This window comes from Neopelma chrysocephalum, unplaced genomic scaffold, assembly GCF_003984885.1.
Source record: "Neopelma chrysocephalum unplaced genomic scaffold, ASM398488v2 Primary Assembly neopelma1_23, whole genome shotgun sequence".
NCBI classification, from domain to species: domain Eukaryota; kingdom Metazoa; phylum Chordata; class Aves; order Passeriformes; family Pipridae; genus Neopelma; species Neopelma chrysocephalum.
Genome location: NW_020897691.1, coordinates 22,001,714 through 22,023,238, shown reverse-complemented (window position 1 = coordinate 22,023,238; position 21,525 = coordinate 22,001,714). Strand labels below are relative to the sequence as shown.

Sequence of the window (21,525 nt, the reverse complement as noted above, 5' to 3'; positions counted from 1 at the left end):
ATTCAATAACATACCAATCAGGTGTAACAGCTCTTTGCCTCTAAAAGAGGAGCTCTCCCACCCCTGCTTCCTTCCATTCCTGCTCACAAATGCATGGTCTGTAGCTTGTTCTGCAAGCACCTGAAATCATCAGTGTAGAACTGCCACAGCTCTGCTGCGTGAAAAGAGGCAGCTGATGTGCTGTAAAAAAATGGCAGGAAAATGCACTCTCTGCACTTCAAGGCACAGCAGTATGTTGGATCACTCCCAGGGGAGCAGAACAGGGCAAGGAAATCTAGGCTCTGAATATAAAAACATGAAAGAGCTTATAGAGCCTGTGAAATACAATGATAGCATAACAGCCCCCTAAGAGCTCGAAGTTATCATCAGAGGTTTTTGGTCCTTGTGTTTAATTGAGTAAAGAGCAAAAAGAAGACTGCCAGTCATTATGGAGGTCTTGGACTCAGAGATGGAGTCCAACATGCCTTTAGGACTCCAGTTCTTGGAAAATGGAAACAACCCCAAGCTGCATCTCCCCAAAGAGAAACCAAGTTGGTGAAATATTATATCAATGGATCAATAATAATATTCCTGGAGTTGCCATACTAATTTTCTTCATTTGGTTGAAGCATTTCTGTGTCTTTTAACAAAGTACATTCTGCACTTCCACTTCCTCCATGGCAGAAAAACTTCTGATATATTCGATGTTTTAATTGATAAAGTGTTTAGGTTTCTGCTTCACAAGGACTTCAGCCAGCAAAATATCACAGAATCACAGAACTATAGAATAGTTGGGTCAAAAAGGGACCTTTAAAGACCATCTAGTCCACCCCTATTGCCATGAACATAAACACTTTCCACTAGACCAGGTTGCTCAAAGCCCCATCTACCCCAGCTTTCACCACCTCCAGGGATGGGGCATCCACAGCTTCTCTGGGCAATCTGTTCCAGTGCCTCAGCTCCCTTATGGTGAAAAAATTCCTCCTTATATCTAATATAAATCTAATCTAAGTCACATATAACTGTTCATTATTACTGAGTATGCATACAGGTATGCATACAGCAAGTTATTGTAGAACAGGAGTAGGGGTGCCATTATTTGTGCAAGAAAACTTTCATCTGGAAAAGCAAAGGCTGCAGGAATTACCGGCTGAAAATCAGACTAAACATATGGAGATTTCATAAATACTGACCCAAGTCTTTTGTTGCTGTCCCTAGCTTTAATGACAACAGATTGTGTTGAAATCTTGTGTAAATTATTTATAAAATTTTTATTTATGTAAGACACATTTACGTCTTCTCTGGGGACCCCTGGTGGCCTAGTGGTTAGCATGCAGGACTCTCACCTCTGTGACCCAGGTTCGAATCCAGCCAGTCCCCCGGGCAGATGGAGCCCGTTAGCCCTGTAAGGCCATCCATCTATGAGAAGGTCACTCTAAACAAACCTACGTCCTGAGGACCTCACTGCCATTGTCCAAGCTTGCTTGGCCCCGGCAGATGAACCTTAGGATTAAAGGGTGGGCTCAGTTCAGCGCAGGCTGTGTCTCACCTAAAAAATCCATTGTGCAGGCTGGAAAGGTAAAAGACCTTTCCCCAAATCTTCGTTCGCGAAGACTGGCCATTATTATATTATGTCTTCTCTAATTGTGTTATATGTGGTCTCCTTTGAAGCAATTACGCAGTTTACATTTTGATTAATTAACGAAATATCATAACAAAAACCCTAAAACAGTTTGAAAAATAATTTCATCAAACAAGACTTGAAATTGTATTCTTTTAACAAGGCTGATTATCTTCTCAAATGAATGCCTTGGGACTCAGAGCAAACAATACATCAAACAGACAGAAGCCTCTTAATTGCATCCCAAACATGCAGACTATGCTGGTCACTAAAGCAGAACTGAATTTCTCCTTAGGTATTATCTTCCCACCACCAGTCACTACAGCTACAGCAAAGTTCTTGTTTAAACTATATATATATATAACATTTTTTTAAAAAAGATGCCACTGTGTTACGTTTCAGTTGATGAACACAGATGGAATGCCAGTCAGTCACAAATGAGTTTTGACACATTGCAGCAGCTCCTGCCTCATAAATAAAACACAGGGTTTGGTCACTGAAAAAATGCAGGGCATGATAAACCATCTATCAACCAGCACAGATTTCCCCATTCTCTTCCTTGTCCACGAGCATGGCTTGTCACTGGAATCTCTACCACAGCTGAACCAGTCACTAGTGAAATTATAGTGGGGGGGTGTGCAGAGATCTGCAACATATTCCACCACTGCCTAAACTTACCCCTCCATTTTCAGATTAAAAAGAATGACAAAATATTTTCTAAATATATATGGTATACTATCCATGTTCTGGATATTTATAGGATGCCAGAAAAAAATGCTTTTGGCTTTAAGCTGACTTTTAAAAATATTCATCTGGGGAGAATTTGCCACTGTGGTAGATCATTAAAGGTTTCTGGCTACCTTGTTTATTTTCCTTTGCATAATTTTGTCTACCTTGGTTGTGATGAGATCCGGTGTGTTGATGCTGCAAAGCTTAGTGGTTTTGTTTATATACTCAGTCAGTCTCAAAAACTGGCATATTGCTAATAAAAAAAGTATGGGAAAATATTTTCAAATTCCAAAATAATGATTTGAAAGGCTGACAGTATTATGCCTTTCTAGAAATTACATTGAGTAGTAAAGTCTACACTACATGGAGTAACAGCTGAAGATCTATACACCTCCAAATTAGGAAGCTCAAAGCAATACCTGTGACAACTGGCATCTTTGTATTTTCTATGACCTGTGCAATGACAATGTCACTCTTTACAGCTGGTGCAAATTATCTGAATTACTGTTGTTGCAGAATCATTACTATTAAAATGTCTAACTTACATAAACAAAAACCTTATATAAAATATAAAATGAGAGTGATATTAGAGAAAGTAAAGAACATTAGGATTTTTAGCACATACTGCTCTCTGAATATTGCCAGAAGTTTGTGGGTACCAAATATGTGATTATACAATTGCTGTAATAAATGCAGCTGTGTTTATTTCACTGCATGAATCAGACAAACTGTACAAGCTAAGCATCGGTGTCTTGTTCATAAATCAGTAAAAATAATGTAGCCCTGTATGCAAGATATACTCAGACCTTTTTTCTGTTCCAAGTGTTTTCAGACTTGGCAGAGTACACGCTCCTTAGAGGACTATGAACATGCCCAATTTTAAGCATTTCTAGCAAAATAATTTTTCAGTTAGTTCAAGAAAAAACATATTAATTCCTTGCTTAATAGCATAGAAATCAACTTTTAAATACAGTGAAATCCAGCTAAAAAAGTTCTGTTTAGTTTTGCTTAAAAATGGGGTGAAAGAAAGTGTAAAGAATTTCAGCCTATTTCCTTTCAGGAATAGCTTCTTTAGAAGAAAAAAAAAAAGTTGTATTTGAGCCTCCTTCCAGGAGTCTCCATTTTTGTCTCCTCCCTAAAGTTTGCAAATTTAGTCCCTGGTTGTACATACACAGAAAAAAGAAATGAAACCCAAACAAACCCAAAAAACCAGTGTCACAATGACACCGCTTTGGCTCTTTGCTGTGTCAATTTTTCTGTGCTTTGCATTTAATGATAGTTACAACTGCAGTTTTGACTACTAACACAATAGTTGTGATCCACAACCAAAACATGTAATGCATATAGTCAGTTGTTTTCCACTGAAGTCTGTAACTTTTTACAATGCTTTCCATATAGTTGGGTTTTTTTTTAATATACCTTTTAAAAGGAAGTCTTATTTAAACCTGTGATTCTATTATAATTAATTTAAAGAAAGCTTAAAATAGAATTCTTCTCATTAATATCTACTGTACTATAATTAACTATTAGTCTATATACAATTGCCTTCAGTGAAACAGTGCTGCTCGCATGCCCACAGTATTCCATCATGTATTTAAGCCTTAAACAATTTTCTCTGGAGGCCGTCTTTATTCTACAGCAATACAGTGCCCACCATCACAGGTATCCTTTTTGGAGCTGAGACCTCTTGCTGCTATTTCTCTTTCATATTTCCAATGCAAAGAAAAATGCTTCAGGTATTTATTTTTGCCTTTGCTAATTAGAGCTATTGGAGTAAAATGATATTAAAAAGAAAACTTAAGAATACCATTTAGTGTCTCTATTGCTTGGAAACAGTTTTCTGTACAGATTGTGTATACCCTTATTCTCCTTAGGGAATGGATTTTTGTTTGGTTTTAGTTCTGCATTTGCATATATCTAACAAAACAGAGTATGAAATTACAAACATGCTTTCCGATGTCTGTTTGAGAGAACAGACCTTTAGTCAGTGGAACTTCTCAGCAATATGTCTTCTAGCCTGGAAAAAACCAGTCACTCAATGCTCTTAAAACATCGAAGCAGTTGTATTTGTACTCACCCACCAAGCTACAGAGGGGGAAGGGAATTCAATTTCCCAAGCAACACAAAGAAATTACTTGAGGCCAACTACAAATCTGACCAGGAAAAATTGCAGACTGCAAACAACTCACAGACCTACTTTATTGCTACGATAACAATCTAAGTTATATTTCTAGAATATAACTTTATTTCTATAACTGTAAATATAAGAGATATATTTCGTGCTCTTAGCACATTCAATAAAGGGAGCCTAGCTGCTTGCCTTCACAGTTCTTTGCAGGCATGATCTTCACAGATGATCTCACTTAGAAAAATTACTTCTTGATTTGAATTGAAGTTTCTTCTTGAGTTGAATTGAAGTTTCCAAATGAGACCTGTAATTTTGCATACGGAGTTTACCGTTACAAAACAAAAAAAAAGGCATATTTGAGATAGTTTTATATTGTGTGGCTTAACAAGGAAATTGTAAGTTTGCCTGCTTTTCTTTTAAGCCAAATTATCCATCAAAAAAGTTCACCTACAAATTCTTTCCTGTAAGCTATGAATTCATCCTTGCGCATGATGCCAGCAGAACCTTTGACAAAAATTATGGTGGATCATGTAGATACAGGCTATCTAATTGCTTCCTTTTTCTTTTTCCTCTTCTGTCTTGGATTCATTTGTTGTATGGTCTGTGTGGTAGGAATTGCATTTATTTGCTCCCTGAATTTGTACAGAGTTTCACACCATTGAGATTCTTGGCCATGACTTTCAGAGGTGTGTGCTTTACACACTACAGGTGAAGCTGAAATTGCTTTGAAAAGTTAAACTTTATTTACTGGACCTTCCCTAGCATGCCTGTGTTACTCTGTACTAGTAATACTGTTCAGTGGCACTTCACAGAGAGAATATGATTAGTAGTTCCTCCTACTGACATTAAGTGTAAACACTGGCAAAGAAAATAAAACCATTTTTGTAGGCCCTTAGCCAAAATATTAAAACAACTGAGCAAGTATTTTATTTCAATTGTGATCTTAAGACTGTTTGTTTTTTGTTTTGTTTTGTTTTTTCCTGCAAGGTCTTTCTCCTCTTGTGATAAATTACTGAACAGTTGAAAAAACAAGCTACAGAAAACAAAAGATGCTCCTTGGTTCTTTGTGATATGAGCTGCATGTTCTATCTTGTACTAAATTAATCATAAACTGTTCAATATTTAAAAGGGGAAAAGAGCAGGTGCCTGCCAGGAACAGGTGTTAAAAATTTTAGGTTAAATAAAATCCAACAATCCTTTCCACACATTATTTCCATAATATATATCAGAAAACATACTCTGCACCAATACATCCCCAGCTGTGCATGTGTCATATGTCTTCTGATCTGGTCTTGTTTTTAGAATTTATTTTCCATTTTGGTTCACAGGGGTTCAGTTTTGCTGACTTTCATGGAATTCTGTAAACACCATGTTGCCAATCTTAAGAGTGATTGTAAACATCATTACATTTACAGTGAGTAGCCCGATGAGTACCTGCAAAAATAATTCAACAGGCTGCCCAAGGATGAAGAATCCACCTAACATTTATTTTGATTTATTTTAAATGAAATCTTATGAAATTCATCATTGTCTACTATTGAACAGAAGTAGTATCATATTATCCCAGACTTTTCTCAAGTCTATTAATGGGTTATTTGAGTCCCGTGAGAAAGGTTATTATGATAAAAATAGTGAAATGGTTTGATAGATGGAATCATTTGATTATAATATATTTTAACATGTGAAAAAGCACTGTCCAAACAAGACAGTCATGCGAGATGGAAATTAGTTATCATCCTTCAGAAAACCCTACTCATTTTACAACATACCAGCATGTAAAGCCATGGAAACACTTTTGAAATAATTCTAAAGGACAACACATTATACACTAGGGAACCACCAGTGCATTTATCAATAATCTTAGTTTTAAATCCATGACAGAGTCTGAAAAATTGTATTAGGTTTGGAACTGTACCTGAAATACTGGTTGTGCTGGCAGAGCCAATGACAGACTTTTTCTTTTTCCATCTGGAGCATTGGGATTGTTAAAACAATTAATGTGCAGCTCTAAAGTGCTTTTTCGTTGGAGAACTTGAATGCATATTACAAATATTTAAATATTTAAAGGAGGGCAAATGCAACTGTACAATAACTTCTATATCTATTGAATACATATAGCATATTAGAATGTTTTTACATAGCTAAAAATTGTGTAAGCAAAAACTCCTTCACTAAGATTGTAACGTAGTGCTAGAACAAGTAATCTGCATCAGTGATGGAGTCTCCATTTTTGAAGGTTTCAAGGCCTGGCCAGACAAAGACACAGCTGGCCTGACAGGAGGCTGTGCTACAGGATATTTGTGCAGTTTTTATCTTGCAAGTTTTTCAAGATAGGCTGGATAAAGCCCTGGGAACCTGGACTATGCATGTAGTTGACCTCCTTTGACTTGGACACCTCATGATTTCTCTTACAAGATGAATTACCCTTTGATGCTTGACCTTGAGAGGTGCTTTTCAACCACTATGACACTGTAAATATGAAATCCAGACTAACTAGTGGACACATTAGTAACATTGTTTAAACAATTTTCCATGCATATAAAGAAGTCAGGTTTTTTGTTTGTTTTCTGGAGACAAGACCACAGCGTACATCCCAGGGTTCCATCCAGGAGCTGAAGACACAGCTGGAGACCCTTAGCTTAGGCAGGCATTGAAGGCCCTGGGCTGAGCTGAAGTGGGGCTCCTGGGCCCACGGGCAGTGGGGTGGGGGCGTCCCAGGTGGAGTTGGACAGGGCCATTGAGACCCTAGAGGCCTAGTTCTTGGTGTGACTGCCACTTTCCAAGTGATTCACCAAGTCTCTTTTGTTTCTCCCTCCTTCTTCACCTTGTTACTGTGTTCTGGGTGTCTGAATCACCATACTGCTGGCCCAAGGAGGTGATTTATCCAACACCCACATTCTGGCAAAAGATTTTAGTTTTTAAGCAGGTCATGTATTTAATGTCTTAGTAGCTAATCAAGTATTGATTTTTTGCAGTAAGAACACTTTATAAGCACATAATACTGGTGGAAGTTTTAAACTGCTTGCTCTCGTATAATAGCACTGACTTCAATGGACTATTCATGCTAGAGATGTGGAAACTGATCAGTAATATTACAGAATTCTAAATATTTATATATGCTTATATTACCTCACTTAGCCCAGTGGTAGAGGGGGGAGAGAGAGAGAGAATGTAACATATTGACATGTTTTCAGTGACATTTCTTGAGGATATACCCGTCAACATTCTGTAAAGCAGAATACACATGTGCCTAACTCACGCAATTCTACATCCATATTAATCCAGTGTTAATTAATTATATGTATAATTTCTACTCTGCTGCGTTGTTCTGCACATTTAGGTGGCTGATAGATACATACACACCTTGTTATGCTGCTCCTAGCAAACCAGCAGTAAGTACTTTACTTCCTGTGAACAGGTATGTCCCAGACTGTGCTCTTTTCTGGAAGGTGATGCTACAGCAATGTCATGCTTCCATGAGTACAAGGTGCCACCCTGTGAAATATATCCAAGATTAATTATAGAAGCTAAAGAACCCAATGCTTTCATCACTGCCTTGGAAGCCTTTATAACCAACTTGCGTCATGTCAACTGAAGAGCGTTTTCAGAAAGAAGAATCTGATTTTATTTTGCATGCATATCTCAATGCAAGGTACAGACTTCTTTGAAGCTCTTCTTCAAAGCACCTTCAAGGGTGGGCCTCTAGTTTGTAAGGAGATATACATGTAAATAAAATGAGATTCAATGAACTTTTTAATTTGCTGCTTTAACAATAACATTGTTGCTATTATAACACTGTTACCCTTGGAGTACTTCAGTCAACAAGTATATACAAATGCTACTGTAATGCTTGGTAGAGTTGTCAGAAAAAAAGCCTTATAAAGGAAGAAAAAAGCCTTCTCCGGACTGTGAATCATTACCACAATACAAAATTATAATAAATGGAGGTAATCCAAACCACATTTTTTTCTTCCTCCTGGTGAATGTATGATATCCTTATTTGATTCAAGGCAACAGTGTTATCTGCAATAGGATTTGTAATATCAAATAAAGACCACGTGACCTGTGATTATTTAATACTTATTATTATCTTTTATAAGAAATTAATTATTCACTATAAAATTACTTTCAGTACTAAAACATAAAGTCTGATGCTTTCCCAATTATCTGCCCTTGTAAGCTCTGCTAAATCAGATATAGAAGTAGCAGAGACACCTTAATAATAGTTCTAATATGATATAGTCTGCAGTGATAAGAAATGCAAAGCATTACCTGCATGTTAAAATTAATTGCATGTCTTTTCTGGGGTACTTGATCCCTCCTACTGAGAGACTAGACTGAAGCAGGGTTAACTGTAGAATCCAACTGCTTTCTGAATATGAAAGTAATTTTATTTTAAAATTGCTTAGTGATGGAAAGATTTCCTCTTTATTTAAAAGCAGACAATCAGACGTATTTCAAACGCTTTGCTAGAAATAAAGGACACCCAGTCACCTTCCATCCAAACTGTCAAACCTCTTTGCTTTATTCTGCATGCACAGAACACCTTTAATCACAGGGGGAAAAACAAACCCCACTTCTATATATCAATGGCAAGGTGGGTACAATTCTTGCTCATATAGCATGTGAGAAATGGAGCTGAATGTACACAAACAGAACACAAGCCCTGCAGAAACAGTATTTATCTCATACAAATCTCCCAAATATCTACTTGATTCTGTCTGTAAGTCTTGCTTTTTCCTCATTTTGCAGTCTTCCATATATATATGTATACACATATATGTATATGTGTAAATGAGGATTCTCCTTGGGCAGGCCTGTGGGTGGGAATTTGTCTGGCTTACAGCCTGTGTTAATTTTGCTAGCTCTTGTTTCCCTGTAATGCATGCCAAACCAGATATCAGAAGCCATTTATATTAAAGAATCAACTGTTTTGGCTTTTCTACCTGTCCCTTAAGTCTTGTACCACCACCTTATTGTTTAATGCATCTCCAGTGTTATAGATTAGAGATTAATTTCTTTCTTCTCAGTTACTTACATGCAGACACCCTTAGGCTGTTTATTCTCACAGGTGATCTGTCAGTATTCCAGTGGTCTATCACAGATCTCTTTCAACAACGCTGATCTTAATGCATTGGAACTGATCCAGCTCCTCAGACCCAAACTGTGTCCTGTTGCATAGAATTACTTTCACTGCAGAGTGACCTTCAGTGAACATGCAGTCCCTGTCCTTCACCTGAGAGTCATTTCAAATGCAATCTCCCTTTGACAGGTCCCATTCTTGGACTCAGAGTGGCCATTGAGTCTCACAGCTGCAACATGCTATGCAAATCTTGATGAGGCACTGCCATCTAATAGCCCCTCAGGTCTAATTCAAGATCCATAAAAAGGTTCTGGATCAGGGTACAACTGGAGAATCATTCTCTCGGTATCATGTAAGGTCTAGACAGAGATAGGCATGCATCCTAGCTGCACACCTGTTAAGCCATGAGATAGCTTCATATTGAGACATATGCTTGCAAACACCAGTAAAGTTTTGGTTGATGTTTTCACTGTGGGTAATGCAGATTATGCCCCCTTTGCAGCTGGTGTGTGAATAGTCTAAGAGTCTTCATCAGAAAACATACAGTTATGAACAATACGCTTCTCAAGTGAAAACTAAGATCTCATTGTAGGTGGAAGAAATTCAAGTAGATAAGTTGTAGAGATACTTGATAAATTGATCTCTCTAGGCAGCAAACTACTGTCACATGGGGAAAACCAGCTTAGGCTACTAGCCATAGCTAGGAAACATGTACCGAGTATTCAAGTCCACGAAGCCATCAATGACAAGGAGCACTGAGGAGACAAGTGATGACCAGAAATGCAATAGCGACGGCACCAGGAAATAGACTTGGTGTGGCTGAACTCGTTAATCACTAAGGCTAGGTAGGCATGCCCTTCTAATAATATTGCCTGCCTTGAAAATTAGGTTCCTGCAAGCCAACGGCTCAGGACTGGAATCCAGGTCGGAAATGACACAGAGTGCTGCATCCAACTTAACGTGGCAGCAGGGCTCCCCGTTTAACTAAGATCGATAGCCGTCCTGGGCACATCTGTCGCGGGGATGAAGGCAGGTCCATCAGACGTGTGCCTTACCTCGGGTGCTTCAGCAAGGAGAGCTCGGGAGCTGGGAAAGGAGCGGCCGCGGCGAGCTCCGGAGCGCGGGGTGCGCTGCCCCCTGCGGGCGGGGACCGGCACTGCCGGGGGGCCCGTCCCCCCCCGCACCCCCGCCAAGGGCACTGCGGGGACACCGGCACGGCCCCCAGTGCCGCGGGGGGACAGTCCCTGTGCCGACCGCTCCCAGCTTTCACCTCCCGGAGCTACGGAGTCACAGAATCCATTAGGTTGGGAAAGACCTCTGAGATCATCGAGTCCAACCTGTGACTCAACACACCTCCTTGTCAACTAGACCATGGCACTGAGGGCCACGTCCAGGGTTGGTGACTCCATCACCCCCCTGGGCAGCCCGTTCCAATATCTAATCACGCTTTCGGTGAAGAAATTCTTCCTGATGACCAACCTAAACCTCCCCTGGTGCAGCTAAAGACCGTGTCCTCTCGTCATCTTGAACTTGCCATTCCGCCGGTGGCATTTCTAGCCCATATAGCTCCATTTAAGGACTGAGCTCTTCCAGCATGTCCTCTCAGAGAGAATTCCTATTGCTGACCCCATCTGAAGATTCAGACACTTCACACTGTCTGAGGATAATTTGCTGGAGGGCTCTGTTGCTGCCTGTGTAAGCACAGTTCAATTGGCTGTAAACCTGTGCTAAGAAACACAGGTAAGGAAGGCTACAAATGAGTCAACTCCCCGATTAGGGCTCCGTAAAGGCAAACGCGCGAAGTTCCACCTGAACATGGGGAAGATCTTCCTTACATTGAGGGTGGCAGAGCACTGGAACATGCTGCCCAGGGAGGTCGTGAAGTCTCCCTCTCTGGAGACATTCAAAACCCACCTGGACGTGTTCCTGTGTCACCTGCTCTAGGCGACCCTGCCTTGGCAGGGGGGTTGGATTGGATGATCTCCAGAGGTACCTTCCAACACCAACAATTCTGTCATTCTGTGATTTTCTGTACAGTGTAAGACACTCGTTTGAGGCACTCAGTGCTCAGGGTAGTTAATGATCTTGAAAAGCAAAAGAAGCTGAGACCTTTTCAGTACCGAGCGAGTCGTAGCCGGTAACTATAGGCAGGAGATCGCGCAAGCAAAGGCAGGGCAGCACGGCGTCAGCTGGGAAAAGGACCAGAAGGTGGCAGTGCGGGGATTTTCCCCTTGTGTTTTAAATCGGACATTTCGGGAGACACTCTGGGCTGTGAGGGCGGTGAGGCGCCGCGGGGGGTTCTGGGAGCTGTAGTTCCCGTGCCCCGCCCGCCGGGGGCGGGGCTCCCACAATGCACCTCGACCAGCAGTCACGTGACCCGCGCGCCGGGCCCGGCCGGGCTCCGCTTCCGTGGGGGTTCCCCCGCGCCTCTGGGGGCGGGGTCTTCCTTCAGGTAGGGGCGGGGCCGACTGGGGGCGGGGCCTCCGGGCGGCGGCGGGGGTGGGACTGTCCTCTTCGTCCTGTTCCCGGGGCCACGGCCGGAGTCCCGAGGCTCTGCGTTAATAAAATGCGGTAATAAAACCCCAGCGGGCAGGGGTGTCGTCTCCCCGGAAGGTGGCGGCGGCGGGTTCGCGGTAGCGCCCGGGGGTGACGGCTGTGCCCAGAGCCGCCGCTGCGGGGGGATGAGTGTCACAGGCGCTTCCCCGGCGAGGAGGTGGGGATGTAGCGCCCGATAACAGCACCTCCCACGGCACACGCAGGGCTGGACAGCGCCCATCGGTAGCCTGGCACCGGCAATAACAACTGTGTAACAGCGAACTCGGCACCGGCAGTTTGGCCAGGGCATTGCCGCTCCCTGTGGAGGAGGTTCTTTGTCACATCACTCCTCGGTGTTTCGATTGGCATGGGCTTGGCAGCCACAGTGTTCTCTAGCAGTAGTCCACGGGACACAAAGCTTGAGATCATGTGGAGGTACCTGTCAGCTGGAGCTGGTGCAGAAGATTTTAATTACTGCAGGCCTGGGCAGCTTCTGAAAACTGGATTCTCGTGTTCTCAGGAACAAGGGACTGCTTATCTTTGAGGGCTGTATTTCCATGAGCTGCTCTCCCCCTTGCTTTTATTGTAAACGCCAGTTTTAATGGATGTTTCTTACTTTCTTCTCTTCCCTGTGAAGGACAAGATATTAATCTACATGCAGTAAATTGGAAGAAATGGAAGAAAGGAAGATCAAGAGGAGGAGCCCCAAATCGTCTACCAGTCACCCTGCTCAGGTTGCTAACTCCAAGAAAAGCTCAGTGCCAGTCAGTAAGAGTACAGCCTTTTCCAACCCTGCCCCACAGCCTGCTGTGCAGAAACCAAAGTTGAAACGGTAAGCTCGGGGACATCTTGCAAGCTCAGAGAAAGTGAGAGCCAGAGACTTGTCAGTGCTCAGACAGGCTAAAGGATATTTAGACTGTCTGTAACAGTCTTGTTAACATTTTTGATGACATATCTTTTTTTACCAAAGTGATTTGTGTTGAATGCAATATAATGGTTATTTTACAGAAAAGGAAGGTGCTCGCTATTCTTCTTGTAAGCTTTATAAAATGTAACATGATGCTGTAGACTCATACTGATAACAATTCAGCTGAAGCAGAGGACGTGAAAGACAGAGCTGGGTGATCAAATCTGGGCACCAGATAGCAGAGCCCCAGATGTACAGCTGTGAGGAGCAAATACAGTACATGACTGCAAGGTTGGAACTGACAAGTATGGCAGGAAATGAAAGACAAAAATGTGTCAATATTTTGAGGCAAATATTAGTAAATACCAGTGTGCCATAAGTTGGTGGTTTCTTCAGCTGACTGTACAGTCTCAACATTATTCTGGCATGTACTAGAAATTTTTTTCTTGCAGTCCACAAGATTATCTAGAGAAAAAAATGTCCTTTCTGCTTTAATTTCTGGACATTTTTGTGCAATTGTTAAGCTTACCAAGCAGTGCTAATACAGACAATTTCTTGAACTTTCCAAGCAGGAGTGGTAATTGACATAACAATGTGAGGATGAACTGCTGTTGTGATAGTGGAGGAGAAGTATTTAATTAATTTTCATTTAATCTACAAGAATCTAATGAAGTAACTTTTCCAGGAGCAATAATACATTTTATTAAAAAACAGAAGTAGGTGGAAAAAATTGATGTCCTTTCTGTCATGCAAACTTTTAAGTCTGAAATTGAAGCACAACTAGCTAAAGTTAAACCTGAATTGAGATGTGCTGCTCTTGAGTTGAACCAGATACCATTGTTGGACTGCTGATTGTTTCAGCATATAGACTATGGGCACATAGTGCTCTAAATAAATGTTATGTCCAGAGAAAAGTGTTTGAGATCCAGGAATTGCGATGTTTTCTTGCAGGAAAGGCTGTAGAGAATTTTTAGCTCATTTGATGTTTGTTGCAGTCTATAGGTGTTTGCAACAACAGAAGTGTACAATTTTTGAGGGGTTTCTCTCAGGCTTAGATTGTGCAAAGGCTTTTTGAGTGATTTTGTGTAGATAATGGCTGCCTGGGTAACTGGTGGAATCAACATCCATGGAAATGTTCAGAAAACATGTTCATGTGGCTCCTGGGGACATGGTTTAGAAGTCAACATGGCAGTGCTGGGTTTATGGTTGGTCTCTGATTTTAGAGGTCTTTTCCAGCCTTAACAATTCTGTGATATTGCCCCATGTGTCATTGCTGGGTAACAATTGTCCCCTTTAGATTATTAATATGGCCATCATATACATGTGGTCCACTGATGCTTCCTACCATTAGTAGGAAAGCAGATTGTTGGAATCTTTCATTTTGCAGTATCAAACTGTTAGGAGAGTGATGTCCTTTATTTTTAAGACAAGCTGGTGGTGATGCAGTTTTTATCTTAAAAAGACTGATTATGTATTATGTATTTCCCATTTCATTTTCAAAGCCCGGATGTACACTTTTCTTACATTGCAGATTCACACTGAAAGTGAAAGCAGGAAGTAATATTCGTTGTTTTTTTTTTCCCCAGTGTAATAAAAGAGAAAGCCAAACCTCCAGGAGGTGAAGCAAAAGGGGCCCAGGCAGCACCAATCCAGCATTCTTTTCTCACAGATGTATCAGATGTCCAGGAAATGGAAAGGGGACTTCTGAGTCTCTTGAATGACTTCCACTCTGGCAAACTTCAAGCATTTGGTAAGTGCATGAATTGTGTGTGTACAATAGTTGGTTTTTATAGCTGTACAATAGTAACATTTGCTAACAAGTGCATTGCATGGACAGACTTGAACTGCATGGCTAGTTTGTCAGCTAGACTCTGCCATATGAAATTACATTTAACATAATTAATACATCTTAGTGCATTTTTAAATTACTGTCCCACTTTAAGGTTGTTCTTGTTTTGAGATTATTCATATGCCATTTCATTGTTCCTTCTAGAACCTTGGCTTATTTTAATTTAAGATACCAAGTTTAAAGCCACTGTTATTTATGACAGTGTAGGAAGAAGTAACTGTATTTAGCACCCAGTTTTGCTGCATATTAACACTTTTGACTATTGGTAACAACTTCTATGAAATCCGATGCAAGCTGCATTTTATCCAGCTTATTCTGCTGTCTTAGCTTCTTACTATTCTTACTGCCTCACAGCTGATGGAGGTTTTAGAAAAACCATCACATGTTTTTGCTTCTTTTTTCCCTTGCACTAAGTAGAAAGATGCACATGTGCTTTGGCAAGTTTAGTGTTAGGTCAGTGTGTTGTGTTAATTCCACACTGATTTTACAAGGAAACCTGAGAAGTCTGTGTTATATAAAGTACCAGTTAGAAGAAAGAAACCCCTAGATTAATCAAAATTAGAAGTTCTGTTGTGATCATATTTAAAGCTAAAAACCAGGGCTTTTCTAAATCAGACTAAAAGTCAGAAAAATAGAAAACCTCTGAGGACATTTAGTAGTTAATTTAAGTTCAGCACAACATAACATCAAACAGGATGACAGAAACTTCAGTAGTGAAACAGTGAGAAATCATTGAGAAAGGACATTTACTTGTAAATTTGATGTTTAAATTCCTCTTCTCTGACATAAAAAGCTGCATCTTCACACCTTCATTTGCTCTCTCAGGTTTCTTTATCTAAAGTTGTTGCTCTTCCTTTTAGGAAATGAATGTTCCATAGAGCAGATGGAGCATGTACGGAGTATGCAGGAGAAACTTGCTCGCCTCAACCTGGAGCTCTACGGGGAGATGGAAGAACTGCCTGAAGATAAAAGAAAACTAGCCAGTGATTCCAACCTGGATAGGCTGCTGTCAGATGTAAGTACTGGGCAGGCAGAAAATGTGGAACTTTGCCCCCAGCATTCAGCTCAGGAAAGCACTGCTAGTAGGTGGGCAGTGATTTACAGTTGAGGAGAACATAGTTCTGTAATGAACCAGTATGAAAGCCCTGCCCTCATCTTGGTTTTGAGGAAACACGGGACCTTGTTTGCATTTGTTACAGGCTGCTTTGTTTTGGTGAGTGGAGCAGGCAAGCTGCAAGCTGCCTGAGCATGTAGGCCTGTTTAGAGACAGCCCAGGTACCAGGGGACTATGACCATTTTCCATGTGGTCTACCCTCCTACATCTGGGGAAGATGACACATAACAGGGAATATACATTTGTATATCGTACGCTTTCCGTCTCTCTATTCTCCAGTGTATTTACATAAAAACCAAAACTACTAAAAATTTCTTTAAATTTCCTCAGATCAGCAGATTTTAACTTAAATTTGGAACTTCGCTCCTTGTACAGAATTCAGTGTAGGTTTGCTTTGCTAATAAATCATGCATTTCAGCCCAAACTACTAGTTATTTCCTTCATTGTTTTAATATATTTATTTCATCATACCAGCATAATTGTTGCATTTATTTGACTAACAAAAGTGCCACTTCTGATACTTTCTACATTTATATTGCAGCTAGAAGAACTGAATTCATCTATGTATCCTTTTCCTAAAATGTCTATTTTGCATTATAGTTATCATTAACTGTAATCAAATTACGGTGTGTTTCCCCAGTAACTGGTATCTTTAGAGGAGTCAAGTCACTTCAATGACACCTTTTCTTTTAAATTCATGCTATAATACAGCATGGATCTTGGGTTCTTCCAGTACATAATTGACTGGATCTTAACAGTTGTAATTACAGGTTGTTTTCTTCATGTGGTGAATTACTGAGCTACCGTGTACCACTTTAGACAATGTGTTCACCATTGATGGCAAAGCCCATCAGCACCACGGTCTTTTGACATGCACCTTGCTGAGACATTCAAACATCCATAGTAATACTCCCATAGTATTCAGAAGTGTCTCTCCCATTGAGAAATGAATCCTATTATCTTTTAGTTTTTTTAGAAATATGTGTGGTTGTTTATCACTGATCTGACTGTGGATAGTAAACTGACCTAATTTTTTATTTTTAGGGTCAGATACTTCAGCAGAGCTTTGGTAACTGAACAAATGTGTGCTCTTAGCACACAGAGAAGAAGATAAAACTGAATGTCTTAGCTTGTCTTTAACACTGTGCTGTTGATAATCGAAGGTGACAGTTGAGGGGCGTTGCATTCAGTTTATTCCACAGTCTCGTTATTTCCATTGTTACACACTTTGTTACACACATTGAGTAAGCTGAGACTCGGGTTTGGGGCTTAAGGTCTTGCACTGGTATCAACATTTCCTGCATATCCGTGTAAGGCTGTTTAAGGCAGACCTCATAAAGAGCACAAGTGGAATGTGATAATATCACATAACAGCAATAAAAATAATTTGCTATCTCCCTTGATCTGCATGCTAATTCTGGAAGTATTGCAATGTTCAAGTCTCAGTGAGGAATATTAGTCTACTGGTTGAGAACTAGCATAGAACTTACTGGAATAGAATTTGTCGGGACTGGTGTATACCCCAGAGTAAGCACAGTTTCATAGAGCACTGTTATCTTGTTTATACCTTTGAAAGTGTTATTCCTTAATGGTTTGCTTCAGCCAAAAACTACATTTAGCGGATGCTCAAGATATTCCAAATGGTACCACGGGCTGAGAAAACAGCTTTGTCAATTTGGATTCTCACAGAAGCTTTTAATTCGTTTTTCCTGACAATGGAATCGGGAACAGTTGTGACTTTGTGTTGGTTTGTTTTCTTTTACACAACAAAGAATCGAAGTGCAAATTCAGGTGTTTATTTTGCACATTCCTCTGAGCACCACATTATGTCAGGGCTCAGTACCTAGAGCTGTAAATTATTGTCATGCTGTGCTTTTTATTATTGCCTTACTTCACAGAAAAATTGGGGAAACGGGGAAGTACATTTCTTCTTAGTGTTCACATGGTTGAAAATGATACATGTATACAAGGTCACTGACATTTCTCTAGCTTTTAAGAAAGTAGTGATAATGTTGCCTTACTGATCATTACATAGACAATCTGCACACTATATCTTTAGTGTTTTGTTGATCAGTGATGCCACAGATTAATTTATTGTTAATAAAGTGAAAAATTTTAAATATATGATGTTTCATTTAGAGAAGCTGCTCTCGTTTCAGCTGTGTTACGAAGATGAGTTCTGGCATTGTCCAAATGTTTGCAGAGTTTACTTTTTTCCATTTCTGTGAATAATTGTAAAATGTCACTAAATTAAGAACTAGCGTGCATGCTAGCAGTCCACATAATTTAAGTACTGTGAAATTCCAAAATTGGGTAAACAGTTATTGTTCAATAAATCCAGTATATGCAATATTGTAGTTATTTCTATGTTGTAAATAGTCTGGTATTAATTGGTATCATCTTTCTGCTCACAGTCAGAGAAAAAAATTCTTTATTAGTGTAAAATCAGGCTGGTTTTAGATCCAAAATTTCTATCCTGGTCCATCAAACTATGCCTTTGGTTCTAGATTTATTTTATATTCAGTTTTTAGGTAATACATTCAGATTCTATATTGTATATGCTTACTAAACAAGGAATGAAATCTTTATCCTTCTACTTTAGCACAGAGCTTTTGTCAGCCCGATGTGGACATGTGGTCAGGGAACAAAAAATGCCTCTTGTTCAGCATCTTTGGAGAAGATGCTTCTTCAGCCACAAGATGTAGTTTTGGATTCTGTTATCTATGGCTCTGATCTGAATCACATGTAGTGCCAAGCCTGCATCATGCAGCTGGGGACAGAAGGATCATTTAAAAACCACAGGGTTCTCTGGCTACAGATTCAGCCTTAAACATTGTTATTCCCTGCCTTACCTATCAGGCAAATCTCGGTGATTAATGAACCAGTAGGGATCCCACTTGTTGTCCCCTAAGGATGTTCTTGTTCTTTACACAATTTGTCACTGTTGAGATTCTTTAGGAGTTTTGCTGGTAAAAGTACCTCGGAGTCCTCACCTGCAGCTGAGTATCTGTACCTGTGATGTGAAATCCAAAGTCAGCTTAAGAGAACTAGAATATTATCCTTTTCTGTACAGTATCTTCTCATTGTCAGCACTATGGCTTTGTTTCTGGGCAGGCTTCTGAACATCAAGCAAAAAAGCAGCATTTTTTAGCCTCTTGCATCACTAAAGGTGTGCAGAAGTGTAAGGCCAGTGATGGTGGCAAAAGTCACTGGCAGAGCTGCATTTATACAAACAAAATGACATACTTGGAGCTCACCTGGATGCAGGAGCAGAGCTATGTGCTCACTAGCAGCTTAGTGCCAGTGAGTGCAGTGTATTGCAGCATTGTAACACACAGTGGTCCCAAACCACACTTTTAACCTCAGAGTTTAAGTATTCTACAATAGAGGCAATTCCTTTCCATTTTTGGGCTCTGTCATCTAACTCTGCTTAGCCTTATAACTTCAGACACATTTCAAATCACTTATAAACATGTTGGATGTCTTGATCTCGTTTCTGTAACAGTTTATGCAAGTACAGAGCACATAAGTATAATTTGAGATACAGACAAAACCAAATAGCTTTCTCAAGCAGCTGTTTAGATTATACAAGAATTAACCCCTTTTTCTTTGATCACCTTAAGGCCACAGGCAATCACAAGACAAAGAATGCATTATTTGCAAATAATTAAGAAATTATTATTCCCTTACCTCCTCCTGGATACAAATTTGTGTCTTTTATGCAATCCATTAATGGTGTAAGCTTGCTAACTTTTGGATTCATACAAGAAAATTCTGCACCAAGATCTTTGAGAGACTGAACTCTTATGTGGTAATGAACTAATCTCATTCCTAGGCTCCTGCAGGAAAAGAAAAAAAATCTACTGTAATATATTTATGGACAGTCTTGTAATTACAAAAGTGTGTAAGAGGCTGCAGAAAATAAGTGCCTTTTCTGTTATCTTGTTTCCTGAAGAACCGGTTATGGAGATAAAAGTGTATTAACATTAAATGTTTAATATATTTATCAGTGTGAGTTTAGGCCAGTGTTTTGGTTTAAACTCACACTGATAAATGGCTATGGCGTTTGAAAGAAGATGCTCTTTGCTGCATCACTGGTCTGGGTTACTTCACTCCAAGAGACATCTGTGGAACCTCAATGAACTAAATGAGAAAATAAAAATCGGGAAGAAAAACCAATAGAAAAGTACCTAGGAAAAGAGGATTTGGAAGAGGTGAGAGTCAGTGGTATTAAATTAACTGCCTCATTTTTCAAAAACAGCAAGAGAAATTATTAAGGCAGATGTCTTTTGTTTAGAAAATATACTGCACTCTTAGTTTCAACATAAATAGGAAAGGACTGGTATTTTTTCCCCCATGTGTTTATTAAAGTAGTAGATGTACACAAACACTAACATACCCATGCTGAGTTATGTCTTGATATTAAGTTAACAAATAAAAGAGTTAACAAATAAAAGCTCCTTAAGTCTGCATCATGACCTGCAAATTTAGTTCAATCAATAAGAAATTGGAAGTATTTACTATGGAGTTCAGTGGCATGTTAAACTACACACAACATATTGGGACTTCAGAGCTACAACATTCTATTTCATATTGGCTATTGATTGTTAATGCCTATTCAGAATCCCCACTGATCCCAGTTCACCGCTGTTACCTTGCAATTCAAAGTATTACACCTTAGATTAACCGAATGTATACAGGGATTCTGCAGCATCGGTGTAGGATACTTAGCATTTTTCATATGGTTCAACTCTTGAAACACTATGTATTTTTACTTTTAGTTCTATTCATTGTAGAAATTTAAAAATGCTGCCACACTCCTCTCTATCCCAAAGCAGATAGAGAATTGAGTATGTCTTTTATTTCCTCAAACACAGGTTCACGATTTTTGCATGAATTATGCTCGAATCTTACACATAAAAAAAAATTAAGGAAATGTCACATTTCCCATAGAAGGCAACAAAACACAACTCTTGCCCTGGGACAGGAGCAGATACAGGAATGCTTTGTGCACATAAAGTCTCAAGCTTCTTATGAGAAACCAAACCTCCTGTTTTCACGTGGATAATTTCCGTAGATAGCAACTGCTGCAGGTGTCACAGGTGCTCTGAGAGTACTTTTTTCCTATAAAGGAAATTATCTATCATAGGGAAGATGGGCACAGAGCTCACTTCTTGAAATTGCTGATGGCAGCTGAATTTGGCCAAGGCTGTACCACAGCACAGGAAGATGCAAGCAGGTTTACAACATGTCAGAGTTGTTTCTTCTGAATACACCTGCATTTCATCACTTCCCCATGTGATTGAATCTGGCACTTCATGCCACATGTCACAAACATGAATCAGTTCCGTCCAAGTGCAAACACTGAGTTCTGAGTTCACGCACTGTTGGGGACTGCTAACACAGAATGTGTTTTAGCCAGCAATACTAGAAATTCATTCCTTTTAAGGTACAATTGCATTCACTGTCAGCAATCTATGCCTTCAGCATCTCACTACTGTCATCACAAAACGTGGATTTTTGCACAGCCCTCTTGTCATGGTTTCAGCAGGCCCAAAATCCAATTCTGATTCCTAGCCC

At 39.9% G+C, this 21,525-nt stretch overlaps 1 protein-coding gene and 1 long non-coding RNA gene across 7 annotated transcripts in view; one reads left to right on the top strand and one right to left on the bottom strand.

Moving 5' to 3' along the window:
• Window positions 1–1,626: 1,626 nt before the first annotated feature.
• On the bottom strand, window positions 1,627–10,594 carry LOC113970696. Its single transcript, XR_003535282.1, has 3 exons — window positions 9,496–10,594; window positions 7,821–7,952; window positions 1,627–4,761 (listed from the first exon to the last, which is right to left on the bottom strand). It is a non-coding gene; the product is annotated as an uncharacterized LOC113970696 (long non-coding RNA).
• Window positions 10,595–11,870: 1,276 nt separating this feature from the next.
• Window positions 11,871–21,525, top strand: part of CCDC28A (coiled-coil domain containing 28A) — a 16,819-nt gene continuing 7,164 nt past the window's right edge. Inside the window, exons 1-6 of one of the 6 annotated variants that reach the window (XM_027689877.1) lie at window positions 12,026–12,111; window positions 12,713–12,907; window positions 14,569–14,732; window positions 15,692–15,846; window positions 16,487–16,509; window positions 17,548–18,295. In XM_027689877.1, the coding sequence (XP_027545678.1) occupies window positions 12,750–12,907; window positions 14,569–14,732; window positions 15,692–15,846; window positions 16,487–16,509; window positions 17,548–17,602 (555 nt within the window). In that variant the 5' untranslated portion in view covers window positions 12,026–12,111; window positions 12,713–12,749 and the 3' untranslated portion in view covers window positions 17,603–18,295. Of the gene's footprint in view, window positions 11,993–12,025; window positions 12,112–12,248; window positions 12,511–12,712; window positions 12,908–14,568; window positions 14,733–15,691; window positions 16,371–16,486; window positions 16,510–17,547; window positions 18,296–21,525 lie in introns of those variants that run through there. The other 5 variants (XM_027689846.1, XM_027689888.1, XM_027689835.1 and 2 more) reach the window with 5 other exon arrangements.